Below are 13,895 nucleotides of genomic sequence, written 5' to 3'. Positions count from 1 at the left end.
CTGCGGCAGGCAAAACGTGAAAATCCCAACAAAAACTTCCTGTTCCAAGGAGGCTGAAAAAGTCCCAGATGAAGAAGAGTCTCTTGTGCAATTAGATTTACTCTTCTTTATAATTATGAAGTGAATCTGAGGGGCTACAGGAGGACAAAAGTGGAAATTTATATATATGTGGAGTGTGCATATACACATATGTGAGTGTTCTCCTCAAACCAGCAGCAGAGTTTAAAGGAAAGGAGGGAAATGGCATAAAAAACGATGTTAAAAAATAAAAAATGTTGGTATATTGAATCCTAGGCCAACAGGAATATTGTGGATAAAGGTGAATAATGTGATTGAAGCATTTCAATGCAATTAAAACACGGTGAAATAACCCAGATCTCCCTCGGGGTCTGTGTGGAGAGAGGATTTCATGAGGAGAGCAGCAGAAAGGAGCAGGGGGGATCCCAAACATGCCCAGCACCCCAGCAAGGACAGGAGCCAGCTGACTGTACCTTCACTGCCATGATCTGCCCGCTGGGCACGTGCCTCATCTTCTCCACCACCCCGTAGGCGCCGCGGCCCAGCTCCGAGATGGGCTCCAGGTCATCGGCCTTCACCTCAAAGTTCTGGGGACAAAAGCCATCAGTGGGCCCTGGGGGTTCCTTCTGTGCTGTGTCCCCCCTTGTGGGGCTCATCCTCCCCCCTGTGCAGCCCCTGGGCAGCCCTGGAGCTGCAGGGGGATCACAGAGCCCAGAGGGGATGTGTCACAAAATCACTGCCCTGGAGCTGCAGGGGGATCAGTGATCACAGAGCTCAGTGGGGCTGTGTCACAGAATCACTGCCCTGGAGCTGCAGGGGGATCAGTGATCACCCAGCTCAGAGGGGATGTGTCACAAAATCACAGCCCTGGAGCTGCAGAGGGATCAGAGAGCTCAGAGGGGATGTGTCACAAAATCACTGTCACTGCAGCCCCTCCACAGCCTTGGAGCTGCAGGGAGGATGGGTGATCACAGAGCTCAGAGGGGATGTGTCACAAAATCACAGCCCTGGAGCTGCAGGGATCATCAGCGATCACAGAGCTCAGAGGGGATGTGTCACAAAATCACAGCCCTGGAGCTGCAGGGGGATCAGTGATCACAGAGCTCAGAGAGGATGTGACTTGTGGGGCTGTGTCACAAAATCACAGCCCTGGAGCTGCAGAGGGATCAGTGATCACAGAGCTCAGGGGGGCTGTGTCACAAAATCACAGCCCTGGAGCTGCAGGGGGATCACAGAACTCAGAGGGGATGTGTCACAAAATCACTGCCCTGGAGATGCAGGGGGATCAGTGATCACCCAGCTCAGAGGGGATGTGTCACAAAATCACAGCCCTGGAGCTGCAGGGATCATCAGTGATCACAGAGCTCAGTGGAGATGTGTCACAAAATCACAGCCCTGGAGCTGCAGGGGGATCAGTGATCACCCAGCTCAGAGGGGATGTGACTTGTGGGGCTGTGTCACAAAATCACAGCCCTGGAGCTGCAGGGGGATCAGTGATCACCCAACTCAGAGGGACTGTGTCACAAAATCACTGCCACTGCATGGGGAAGGGTGGAAGGGATGCCCTGGGGCCATCTGCTCCATCCTCCCTGCCCAGCTGTGTGGAGGGCAGGCACAGCAGGACCATTCACAGCAGGACCATTCCTGCCATGGGATGCTGTGCCCACAGCCCCCCACACCCCAGAGCCATGGAATGATGATCACTGAGCCCTCTGAGCTGGCACCATGGAATGGTTTGTGTGGGAGAAACCTTAAAGACCATCTCATCTCATTTCACCCTCCTCCCCCTGTCCCAGGCTGCTCCCAGCTCCATCCAACCTGGCCTTGGGCACTCCAGGGATCCAGGGGCAGCCCTGCCACCCTCCCAGGGAACAATTCCCTCCTAGTATCACCTAAACCTGCTCTTTTTCCTTTTGGAATCCATTTCCCCTTGTCCTGTCACTCTGCTCTGCCCCCTTGAGCACTTTCAGCCTCTCCACACTCTGAGGGCTGGGACAGAAATCACCACAGCAGCTTCTCCCCAAGGAGTCACCTTCCACCTTGCTTCATTTTATTTTCTTTCCATCCTCCTCTCCCTCCAAACAATGATGGAAACATCCCCAGGTTTTTAAAAGCTTATTTTTCCAGACCTGCAGATGGGCCAAATACCAGCTGAATGTTCCCTTTTTTCAAATCAGGAAGGATTTCTTTTGTCCATCATCATTTTCTCCTCCCTTTACACAAGGGATGGATTTGTATTGACATTCCTGCCCTTCCCCTTTCTGCCACAATATCATTGTCTCTGTGCTGCACCATTTTGTGTCTCACACTGTTTCCACCTCCTAGCCCCTGCTCTAGTCAGGGGAAATAACAAATGCAAAATGAAAGCAAAGCCTCCAAAATCAGGCATTTTAAACCACTCTTGGATTAGCATTTCACTGCATAAATTACTCACTGACACCAAGGCCTATCTTTTGCACCTCATAAATTTATTGTCCAGCTTTGGAGTGCTTTTCTGAACTCTGCTCTGTGCTCTTCTCCTATCAAAATAACTGTCCTGGGGTTTGCTTCTTTCCCTGATATTTTTTTTCCAACCAGGCTTCCATGCTGTCAGAAAGATTTGCTTCCAGGGCAGGAACATCTACCCTGAGTTCAGCTCCTGAAGAGATAACCCTCAGTATTAGCAAAGAGAAATATTCTGGGTGAAGGCTTTAAACCAGCAAAGGAACTGCAGAGGAGAGTCAAACAACCCTGTTAGCAACCCCCTTGCTTTATAATGATTATTTCCAGGGGATTAGCTGCACCTCAGTGCAGCAAGGAAGGAATTTCCATGGTGGAAAATATGAAGGGAGCCCACGTGGCAAAGGCTGAGTGCTGGGGGCACGTTCAGCAGGGCAGCAGCTCCAGGGGCCACCCTGAGATTTCCCCCTGGCTGCAGGAGCACAAACACCTCCAGATTTATGGCTGGATGTGGCTCACAAACCCCCAGAGCTCACCAGCTCCCAGGTTGGCTCTTGTCAGGTTTTATTCCTCCAGCAGCTGCTTTGTGTTTCAGGTAAAATGGGCTGTGTTGTTTGTAACAGCTGGTATTTAATTATCTTCCCTTTTTGGGGGGTTAAATGAAGTCAGAGCTCTCCCAGCCTTACCTCCTCACCAATAGAGATGCAGGCTTTGGAGTCCAGATCTCTGGGTGGCCTGCAGGGAAAAAAAAAGGGAAGAAGTTTGAAATATTCCCTACAAAGATCAATTTTCTCTCAGTGAGTAAATGCAAGCCCCAAACCATCCCCTCACACCTTCAGGCCAGCAGCCCTGAGCTCTGCAGGATCCACAAAGTCATCCCAAAAAGGGAAAAAATTGGCATTTCTGACACCCAGCCTGCCCCTGCAGGAACCCAGAGGGATTCACTGGGAAATCAAGGCAGGTGGCAAGCTCCAAATCTTTGCCAGCCTGTATGAAAAATGGATTAAATGGGTAGGGACATCTAAACCTGCTATAAGTCATCACCTCAGTCCCACAGCACAGGTGAACAGGTTAAAAACACTCAAAGAGAGCCAAGCAGGCTGGGGTTGCACAAAGTGCTTTGGAAACAGAGAGATTCCTTCTGAAGGCTGAGGAGGGAGGAAGGGGAGGAGTTTTTATTCTTTGACCAAATGCCTGCCACTCAAACTGGTGCCCAAAGTGCCACACCAGTGCAAACTGGGGGCCCATTCTGGTTTTTATCTTTTCCTGCATCATTAAAGCAGCACAGATGGGTAAAAACCCCTTGGGAAATGCAAAGGTTGTGAAATTATCCAGGAATGGTCTGGGTTGGAAGGGACCTTAAAGATGATTTAATTCCAGGGAAGGGACCTTAAAGATGATTTAATTCCAGTCCTGGCATGGCCAGGGAGCCTTTCCAGCAGCCCAGGGTGCTCAGAGCCATCTCCAGCCAGGGTTGAGGGCAGCTGAGCTGTGTGGTTTGCTTTCCATCCTGCCCCAGAGCCTGCACACTTACGTGGAGCTGGTCTGTGGTTGCTCAAATGCTTCTTTAGGAATTTTCAGCCCAGGGTTTCTCTTCTTGCCTGTGAAACAAGAAAGAGGCAGAGTTTAAAAAGGCACTTTGCTGTTGTTGTTGTTGTTGTTGTGATGATTTGTTCAGGGGGAATTTGCAAAACACAGCTTGTGTGTATTTGTTGATCTTATTTAACAGAAATGCCCAGCCAGGCTGGTGGGGCAGACTCAGGGCACAGAGTTCAAACATAAAGTGCCTTTGTTCAGCAAGGTTTCATTTAAACCTGGCTGCCAGCTTGGGCCACAGAGCAGGCAAGAACTCTGGCATGAGAACATGCAAAGGGAAAGGTATTTCTCCTCCTACCCACGTAGGATCCCTTCAAACATTTCTCAGATTTAAAACCACTCCAGACACACAACTTCAAACCCTGGCAGGATGAAACATCTCCTTAAAATTGCATCTGAAAGTGGCAGATTCTGACTCTGTTTAACTGCATGTTTCACCTCCTGGTCATTGAAGTTATGCAAACCCAGCAAAAATAAAGCAGAATTCAAGTTTGCAGGCTTCAGAGCCATTTGTTCCTATTCACACTGAGCAGCCAAGCTTTGCTGAGCTGGATGCAGCTCAAGATGTGAGGCAGCTCAGCTGCAGCTCTCCTGGAAAGGGGGTCCAACCCAGCAGCCACAAGAGCCAGGCAGAGCAGAGCAAACACAAGAAGCTTTTCATGCCTGCATTTCAGCTGGGGGCTCAAATTTATGGAGAAAATAACCTGGAATCATCAGCCATGCCACCAAACCCAAGGCAAACATCTGGCTGGGTAATAAAATCTTTGGTCCATCCCCTCAAAAAAGGCACAAGCATCTAATTTAGGCATTTTAAATCTAATAATTTATATCAATTACTCTTTATTTTTAGCATGAGTTTTATTCTCTGGTCCCAACCTCTCTCTCCAGCTTCACCTGACACGTCTGAATTTCTTTTTCCTTTTGAAACATCAATAGATGCCTGTGCATCCCAGTGCCAGAGGGGTGCTGGAACAAAGGACAGGCACCCAGGATGGAAAATGACTTTTATGAATCAATTAATCAATTCAGATTAGCAATTTTTTGAGGGTTTTGTTTTTTGGGTTTTTTTTTTTTTGTTGGTGTTGTTCTGGGTATTTTGTTTTGTTTGGGGTTTTTTTAAAAGATTCTTATGGTTTGTTTGGGTTTGGAGCTTTGTTTTGGTTGTTTTATAGGTTTTTTTTCATTTTTAGTGATCTTTTAATGGTTTTTTAGTATTTTTTTCCCTTGTCTGCTCCAAAAGATGGGTTTTTTGCTCTCTCCTTTTGACAAAGTCATTCCAGGATGGGGCAGGCTGCAAGACCCCAGCTGACACCTCGTGGGAACAGCATTTATTGAAAACCCCTGTGCACACTCACTGCTGGGATTAGAAATCAACAGAGCTGTGAATGCACACAGAGAATAAAAATTGGAAAAAAAAACCCCAAAAAGCCAATTCTCTGCTTCCAGGAGCTCCCAACCTCACACAGGAAAAGCAAAACAAAAGCAGCAAGGCACAAAGAACAGCTCTGAGTCTCCCCAAAAATTAAAATCATCTTCAAACTGGTTCTGCACGTGGAGAAAACACCAAAACCCTACGGAGGAACTGCTTCTTCTAGGGCTGAGCTGTCCCTGTTAACACTCTGACAAATCCCAACCCTTCACTCTGCTGCACTCACGACCAAAATCAAACCAGAAACGGGCACAAATTTGCTCTGTTTTTCCATTTTTTTTCCATTTTATCACTCATGGTTTTGTTTGCATCATGCCATGTGCTGTCCCTGAGCCTCAGGAACCTGCTCTGGGAGGGACAAAATGAATTTACTGGGAATGGAGCTGATTTGAACTGGACCCAGCACAGGTTGTGCAGTGCTCAATCTTATCTCGGTTCACGAGTGGTGTCAGCACAACCAGGGAGCAAAAACACCAAACCCAAATAAACATGAAATCCTTTCCTCCTGGGGAAATAAAACCTGCACTTTGGGGAGTTTATTTGCCTTGTCTCTTCTTCACAGAACACAATATTTTGAAACTTTGCCATTTTTTTGAAGCGCAATCTGTCGGTGCGCTCGAGCTGCCAAGGCACAGGCAGAATTCAACATTCTTTGGGGTTTTCTTTTCAAGAAAGCAGAAAGCAACAACACAAGCTTGAATTAGACATGGATTTCATGGGAGGAGGGATGGGAAATGGAATTGCCATGGGCAGGACTTGCACCTGCAGCACCCAGGGGGAATGTGCTGACTCTTTGGGTGTTTAATGAATCCTGGGCTGAAATTTCTTGGCTTTTAACTGGATCAGGCCAAATTTCTGAGCTCCTTTTGTTCCAACATGCAAAGCACTCATCTCTCCAAGCCTCTGGGGCCAGTCTGCCATGGTTTGCAGGAAGGACCAGCAATCCTGAGCAGAAATAAGGAGCAGAACCAACCCTGGTTCCTGCAGAGGAACCAGGATCCCCCTTCACCCCAATCCCCAGCTCCACAATTCAACACGACTGACTTTCTCCCCAAACACAAACATACTTAAAAGGCTTTTTTTTTTTTTTTTTTTTAAAGGAAAAGAATGATTGGAAGGCTCGAGATCAGTTCTGTTCAACAGGAGCTGCCAAGCAAGTGTCAAAATAAAATCCCCCAGTTTGCCAGAGCAGGCTTGGGGAGATGACACAGCCTTAAAATCATCTGCACAGGAGCTCCAAATGTGGGGGCAGCACAGAAAATGGGATGGTACCTGTTCCATCCACCAGAAAAGTGGTATTTTCCACAGTGTTTTTACAAATCATGACTATTTTTAGCTTTGTTTCCTGGACAAAAACCACTGCATGTGTTTATCAGTGGCAAGTGCAAAGACAGAGAAACTGAGTTTTTGGAGGCTGCAAATCTGAGAAAAGCAGGTGATTCAATAAAGGAGTGCCCAGCTCAGGGACTGGAACACAAAATCCACCCAGGTATCGATCCACACAGGCTCCACACACACCAAAATACCAGCACAGGGCTCCATCCCAAAGTTTGTGCTGCAGCTTTTTGGGATTTTTAATAAGGAAAAGCCCCAGGGAATCACGACAAGGGTTTGTTGGTGGCTCAGCAGCACCCAAAAAATGAAGAATTTTCTGTGTAAACAACCCCTGGAGCCTTGCTGGTCTCTCACCCTTTGAGCTAAATCTCATTTAAGAGCTCTGCCTCCAATCTGGCACACTGAGACATCCACAAGCACTGGACTCAAAAACCAAGTTTTAAGAATAATTGAGGGGGAAAAAAAAAACCAAGCCTGGTTTGGGTGATGCTGAGAGACAATTCCAGATCCCAGTTTTGATAAGCAGAACTTCCAGGCTGTCTGTGACATTCAGCAGAAGGTTAAATCTACTTTTTTTAAAGCAAAATAAAATGGTCCACAGTAAAAATTGAGCTGAAGAAGGTGCCACCTGTACAAAAAAAAAAAAATCAAAAAATCTGTCTTGCAAGGGCAGAGAGAGGAAACAACCTCAGGTTGTGTCTGTGGAGGTTTAGATTGGAAATGAGGAGGAATTTCTTCACCAAAAAAGTGGTCAGGTATTGAAGAGGCTGCCCAGGGATCACCATCCCTGGAGGGTTCAAATGTGCTGGATTCACGTTTGGATTCAGTGAGTTTGGAGAGTTTTTCCACCCCTGGAGATTCCCTGATTTTCTGCTTCCGATTAGAGCAGCTTTAAATATTGAAAAAATAAATATTTCAAAGTTTTTCCTATGAAAAATCGAAATTTTTCAATTTCAAAATTCGCAAAAGGAAACTTCAGCGTTTCCCAGTGAAAAGAACAGAGAATAACAAAGAAAGGGAAGACAGAGAGGAATTTGCTGCCCACATGTAACAGAAAATAAACTTTGACTTCTGAAGGAAAATCCCATTCCCCAGACTTTTCACTTTTATGATATAATCCAAAATAAATGCTTCCCTGCCACAAAAAGCTCCTGTTTCCTTCAAAGGATATTAACTAGTTCTGGCTTCACCACAATTTATTATTGAAAATGTGTTCAATAGCCATGCAGCAACATTTCCCTTCAAACAACACTCTTAGGCATAGAACTTGCTGGTAAAATTTCACAGGCAGGAAGTGCCTTTTGCTCCCATTTTTTTAGGAGATAAAAGTGGCTCATTTAAAAATCCTGTCTCTCCCAAAGATTTTTTTTTTTGGTCTGATTTCTTGGAAGGCTTTAAAAGCTAAATGATCTGCTTTTCCCTATCAGCTGCACTCTCTGTGTGAGCAAACCCCCACCCCTAAAATGAGGAGAAAATGGGAATGATTGATGCATTCCCGTGGGAGAAAAGTGAATTTTGGTGGCTCATGGGCAGCTCCACAACCAAAGGCTGCCCTGATCCTGAAGTGCCACTTTGCAGAGGGAGGGGATCCATGGCCATGGATTAACTCCCACCCTAGAAATTCCCACTTGAAATTCGATTACCGTAATTACCCGAGTATAGGCTCACTAAAAAAAAAAAAAAAAAAAAAAAAAAAAAAAAAAAAAAAAAATTTACCGTATTTACCCGAATATAGGCGCACTCAAAAGTCGATTACCGTAATTACCCTAATATAGGCGCACTCAAAATTCGATTACCGTAGTTACCCGAATAGAGGCGCACTCCAAATTTCATTACCGTATTTACCTGAATATAGGCGCACTCAAATTTCGATTACCGTAATTACCCGAATAGAGGCGCACTCAAAATTTCATTACCGTAATTACCAGAGTATAGGCGCACTCAAAATTTCATTACCGTAATTATCCGAATATAGGCGCACTCAAAATTTCATTACCGTAATTATCCGAATATAGGCGCACTCAAAATTTCATTACCGTAATTATCCGAATATAGGCGCACTCAAAATTTCATTACCGTAATTACCCGAATAGAGGCGCACTCAAAATTTCATTACCGTAATTATCCGAATATAGGCGCACTCAAAATTTCATTACCGTAATTATCCGAATATAGGCGCACTCAAAATTCGATTACCGTAATTACCGGAATATAGGCGCACTCAAAATTTCATTACCGTAATTATCCGAATATAGGTGCACTCAAAATTCGATTACCGTAATTACACGAATAGAGGTGCACTCGAAATTCGATTACCGTGATTATACGAATATGCGTGCACTCCAAATTTAATTACCATAATTACCCGAATATACGCACACTCAAATTAACATAATTACCCGAATAGACAAGCACGGTACCACAATTACCCTAATATGCGTGCGCTCCCGTAATTAACCGTATATTGCCGCAGCTACCGTAATTGGGCGTACATTGCCGCAGCTACCGTAATTTACTTTGTATACTGTCGCTGCCACCCAAATTACCGTAATTACCCAAATTACTGCAATTACCCAAATTACCGTAATTGCAAAAATCGAGTGCCCCTACAACCTCTCCTGGTGCCCCCATAGCGGTAATTATGGTAATTATGGTAATATTTCGAATTACGTCTAAATACGGTAATAGCAGTCATTACCGTGATTTCGGTAATTACGGTAATACACAGTCATTTCACGATTATAAGCCGCACTGAGTATAAGCCGCACTTCCGGGTGCCAGCAACTTTTCATTCTTTGTCCATACATAAACCACACCTGATTATAAACCACACATTACAATCCAGAGTGTGATAAAAGGTATCTGTTCTATCACCATCTGTTGAGGGTGGGGGCAGTGATCCTTATCTCAACGGCAGATATTCTGCTAATGGGCATCCATTGAAACCAGGCAGGGCATTGTTCTTTATCTTTTCACAACCCATCCTTCCTCCAGCCAGTCATTTTCTGCTCATGGCCATTGAGTCCCACTGTGGGACTGATAAAATTACTGCATCCCATTGGGAGTTGCTCCAGCCAGGGGGAAGAGCCCAACATTTCTTACCAAGATAAAAACAGAGGTTTTGGGACACTAAGGGAGCCCCTTTCTCCACTGGACTCCAGAGGAAAACCGGATTTCTCCACATCCCCACTGGAGCTCCGGAGGGAAACTGCACCTTGTACAGGAGCACTGCTCCAACTGAGCCACATCTGTCACTGCAGGAGGATGCAGCCACCATGGGATGGGACTGCTGCCAACACCCTGCCTGACGGGTGTCAGGCTGTACTCTGACTGTGTCAGGGTTTGGGGTTTGTTCTTTGTAGTACTGTATTTCTATTTTAATTTCCCTAGTAAAGAACTGTTATTCCTAATTCCCATATCTTTGCCTGAGAGCCCCTTGATTTCAAAATTATAATAATTTGGAGGGAGGGGGTTTACATTCTCCATTTCAAAGAGAAGCTCCTGCCTTTCTCAGCACACACCTGTCCTCCAAACTAAAACAGCAACTTTTCATTCTTTGTCCATATATAAGCCGCACCTGATTATAAGCCGCACTTTGGGTTCCAACCAAAATTTTAGTCAAAATGGTGCAGCTTATAATGGTGCAATTACTGTATTTGATTATTTCCTTTGTGTCCCAGCCACGCTGGAGATGCCCAGCAGGAGAGAGTTCTTCACACAAAGCCTTGGAGTGCAAGTGCAAAGGGCAGCCTTTATCCACAGCTCAGCTCCAATCTGGGTTTGATGCTGTCTAAGAGAACTTTTAGCCTTGCAGGACACCTGGAAACGCCCAAATCTCTGAGAAATTCGCTCATTAAACATCCTGGACACAAACACTGAGACATCTCAAAGCTGCTGAGAGCACCCAGGGCAGAGCAGCTGTAGCAACCTTGCCTTTAAAAATATTTTTCCCAAAAAAGAACCAAAGAAGTGAAAAAGAAAAAAATTAACAGATATTACAAACCATCTCACAGGTTCATTATTTCTAATTGCCAATTCTTTTGGCTGGATTTGTCCCTGTCCCTCAGTCCTGTCACCCAGTGCTCAAGGTTTAAAGCCTTTAATCCTGCCCAGGTCTCTGCCCCAAGGAACCCCACACACATGGGGATATCTCAGCCCAGTGTGAGAGGAGGAGCAAGGCTGGGACATTCCTGGTGTCCCCACAGCCAAGCACTGTCACTCCAGACTAAACAACAGCCAGGAGCAGAGCCTGGGGCTCCCTGCCCAGTGCTGAGCTGGAAAATTCAAATACACAGAGATAACAAAGTCTATTCTCAGTGAGTGTGCTGGAGCAGCACCCGGGCTCCTTCTGGTTCCACTCCAGCTGCAATGGAAATAATTTCAGCTGGAAATGATGGAAAGCCCTCAAAGAGAACACAAATGGGGGTACATTCCTCAAGTAGCCAAATCCCCACATGTCCCCCCATGTGGCAATTCCTGCAGCACCAAATGGGTGAAACCCTTTGAAATTTGGGCAGTCCCAGTGTGGAACCAGGCAGTGGATTTTGGATAAATCCTGTGGGATGGAACTGCAGGTGACAGGGATTTGGTGGCTGTGGGGCCACTTCTGCCCCCATGGTTGGCTTGTGTGCCTTGGTAACATTTTGGTAAAGGTGCCTAAATCCCCTCTGTGCCAGGGACAGGGCGAGTGAGTGGCTGAGCTGTGCCCACCATCCATTTTGGAAATGCAGAGTTTTAGCCAAGCCTTAATTTCTGAAAAAAAAAAAAAAAAACAAATATCAGGTGTTCATGTAAGCACCAGGGATGTGGAAAAGTGGGTCTGAAAATCAGGTTTCTGACCCCTCACTAAGCCACAAAAAGAATTTAATATGCAAGAGATGTTTAAAAGCTGTAGAAGTTTCAACCACAGGCCAAGGGATGGGATGAGGTGGATTTGTGCTTTATTTTCCTCCCTGAAACCTGAGGGAGCTGCTCCCTCCTTAGCCCTGCCAGTGAGTGGCCAAGTGCCATGGGCTGCTCTTCCATCACTGCCAGGACAGCTGGATCTGCTGGAAGCAACAGGAGATGCTCCAGGGAGGATGGTGTGTCCTCTGTGCAGGACAGGGACATTCCCCACACGTCCTTTATCTGTGCCTGCTGTTTGCAGCAACTCCCTGGAAACGGCAAACTTGAAATGTGTTTCCTTCACAACATTTCTGAGCTGTCTGGGGAAGGGAGCTGAGCCTGCCATGGCTCTGGGGCTGAGGTGGTCCCAGCTCCAGGCTCTTCTCCTCTAGTTTGGATGCCATGGAGCTGCTGGCACAGCTGGTGGCTGGTGGCACATCCAGGTCTGAGCACACCATGGCCCCATGGTGTCCACACTGCAGCTCACAGCTTTACATCTGAATTAAAGCATTATTTATTTCCCTTTCTGTGCCCAAGGAGTCATATTTTGAGTCAGGCAGCAGGAAAGGCAAGAGCATTTTCATGTGGTGAATTTTTCCAACGTGGACCAGAAGGAGAGCACAGCAGGAAACCCAGAAACATGGGCACACCACGGGAGCAGACAATGCTGCATTCACAGCCCATGTGAATTCCCAAGGCTTCTGAAGAGCAGGGCCTGGCATGGCCTGGGCACAGCTGCCCCACTGACCCCACAGCAGCTGATCCCAAACTCCAAACTCCCTCTGACACCGTCACACTGCAGTGGTGGGGATGCAAATCACTGTTCTGTCCTGGGGGTGCCAGGACAGCACCCAGATGTGTGACACCATCCAGATGTGTGACACCTTCCAGATGTGTGACAGCACCTGTGCAACAGCACCCAGATGTGTGACACCTTCCAGATGTGTGACACCTTCCAGATGTGTGACAGCACCGACATCTGTGCACCAGCACCCAGATGTGTCCCAGAACCCAGATGTGTCCAAGAATCTGTCTGGGCACCAGCACCCAGATGTGTCCCAGAACCCAGATGTGTGCCAGCACCCAGATGTGTCCCAGAACCCAGATGTGTGCCAGCACCCAGATGTGTCCCAGCACCCAGATGTGTCCCAGCACCCAGATGTGTGCAAGAACCTGTCTGTGCTCCAGCATCCAAATATGTGCCAGCACCCAGCCATGCACCAAGACCCAGCCATGTCCCCAGCACCCACCCTGTGCCCCAGCACCCATCCTGTGCCCCAGCACCCAGCTGTGCCCCAGCACCCAGCTGTTCCAGCGCCTGCCCCAGGCTTTCTCCGTCACAGGGCTGAACTCGCTCCTCTGACTCAACCCTACAACCTGTAATAAACCCAGGGCAGGAGAGGCTCCAAACCAAAATAGCAGGGCTGTGCAGGGCCGTGCAGGGCCGTGCAGGGAGCAGTGCACCCGGTGAACCAGTGGCAGGGTTGAGCAATGCCAGGGTTATTTGTGTCCCAGGGCCCGGCTGTGCCGCGCTCCCGGCTGACGCAGGTCAGCCCTGCTAAGGCACAAACACGGCCGAGACAAAGATCTGCAGCTTTGCTGAGAGGTAAAACCACAAGGTCAGGGCTTGGTGCCTGCCTCAGACTGGCCTCCAGCAGGAGAAGCTCTGAAGAGCAGCAGGAGAAAACGCTGGAACAAGGCAGAGCACAGAGCTCTGCGACACGGACTCCAGCAGAATTAATCTGCGGATCCTGTGGTGCGCACACGGACACAAATGTCACCAAACTCTGCAAATATCAGGAGCTATTTGCCTGCCTTTCAGTAAGCTCTGTATTTCAGTAATTCAATTTTGAAGGTAATTTCCTGATTCAGGCTAATCTCTCTTACTCTGCCCATTTTCCTCTTAACACACCCTGTGAAAGGGCTGCAGGGTTACTCATGTCAACACTGAAATTTCTCCGTGTTTATCTGCACATTTGGGTTACAAGTCTGTCACCCTGATAAACAGTGCATTTCCAAATCTTACAGGAGTTCACACCTTCTGAGTGCAAAGTGGAAGAGACACTTTTGATAGAGATCAGAGATCCTGTGCTAGGACATGCCCTGAAGGGGGGCTGCAGGGACCCTGGGGAGGGGACAGGCAGCTCCTACAGCTTTGGGATAATTCTGTACCCCCTGGAACCCCCAGCAAACA

General features: G+C 47.2%; 1 protein-coding gene across 1 annotated transcript in view; it reads right to left on the bottom strand.

The window, feature by feature from the left end:
• MAP2K6 (mitogen-activated protein kinase kinase 6) overlaps positions 1-13,895 on the bottom strand; it is a 45,820-nt gene that overhangs the window by 15,710 nt on the left and 16,215 nt on the right. The window contains exons 2-4 of the mRNA XM_033076972.2: positions 3,992-4,058; positions 3,144-3,192; positions 492-605 (exon numbers count right to left, since the gene is read on the bottom strand). Of these exons, the coding sequence (XP_032932863.1) occupies positions 492-605; positions 3,144-3,192; positions 3,992-4,058 (230 nt within the window). The remainder of the gene's footprint in view (positions 1-491; positions 606-3,143; positions 3,193-3,991; positions 4,059-13,895) is intronic.

This window comes from Catharus ustulatus, chromosome 20 (assembly GCF_009819885.2).
Source record: "Catharus ustulatus isolate bCatUst1 chromosome 20, bCatUst1.pri.v2, whole genome shotgun sequence".
NCBI classification, from domain to species: Eukaryota; Metazoa; Chordata; class Aves; order Passeriformes; family Turdidae; genus Catharus; species Catharus ustulatus.
The sequence above is the reverse complement of the archived record's forward strand: the minus strand, read 5'-3'. Positions and strand labels throughout refer to the sequence as shown.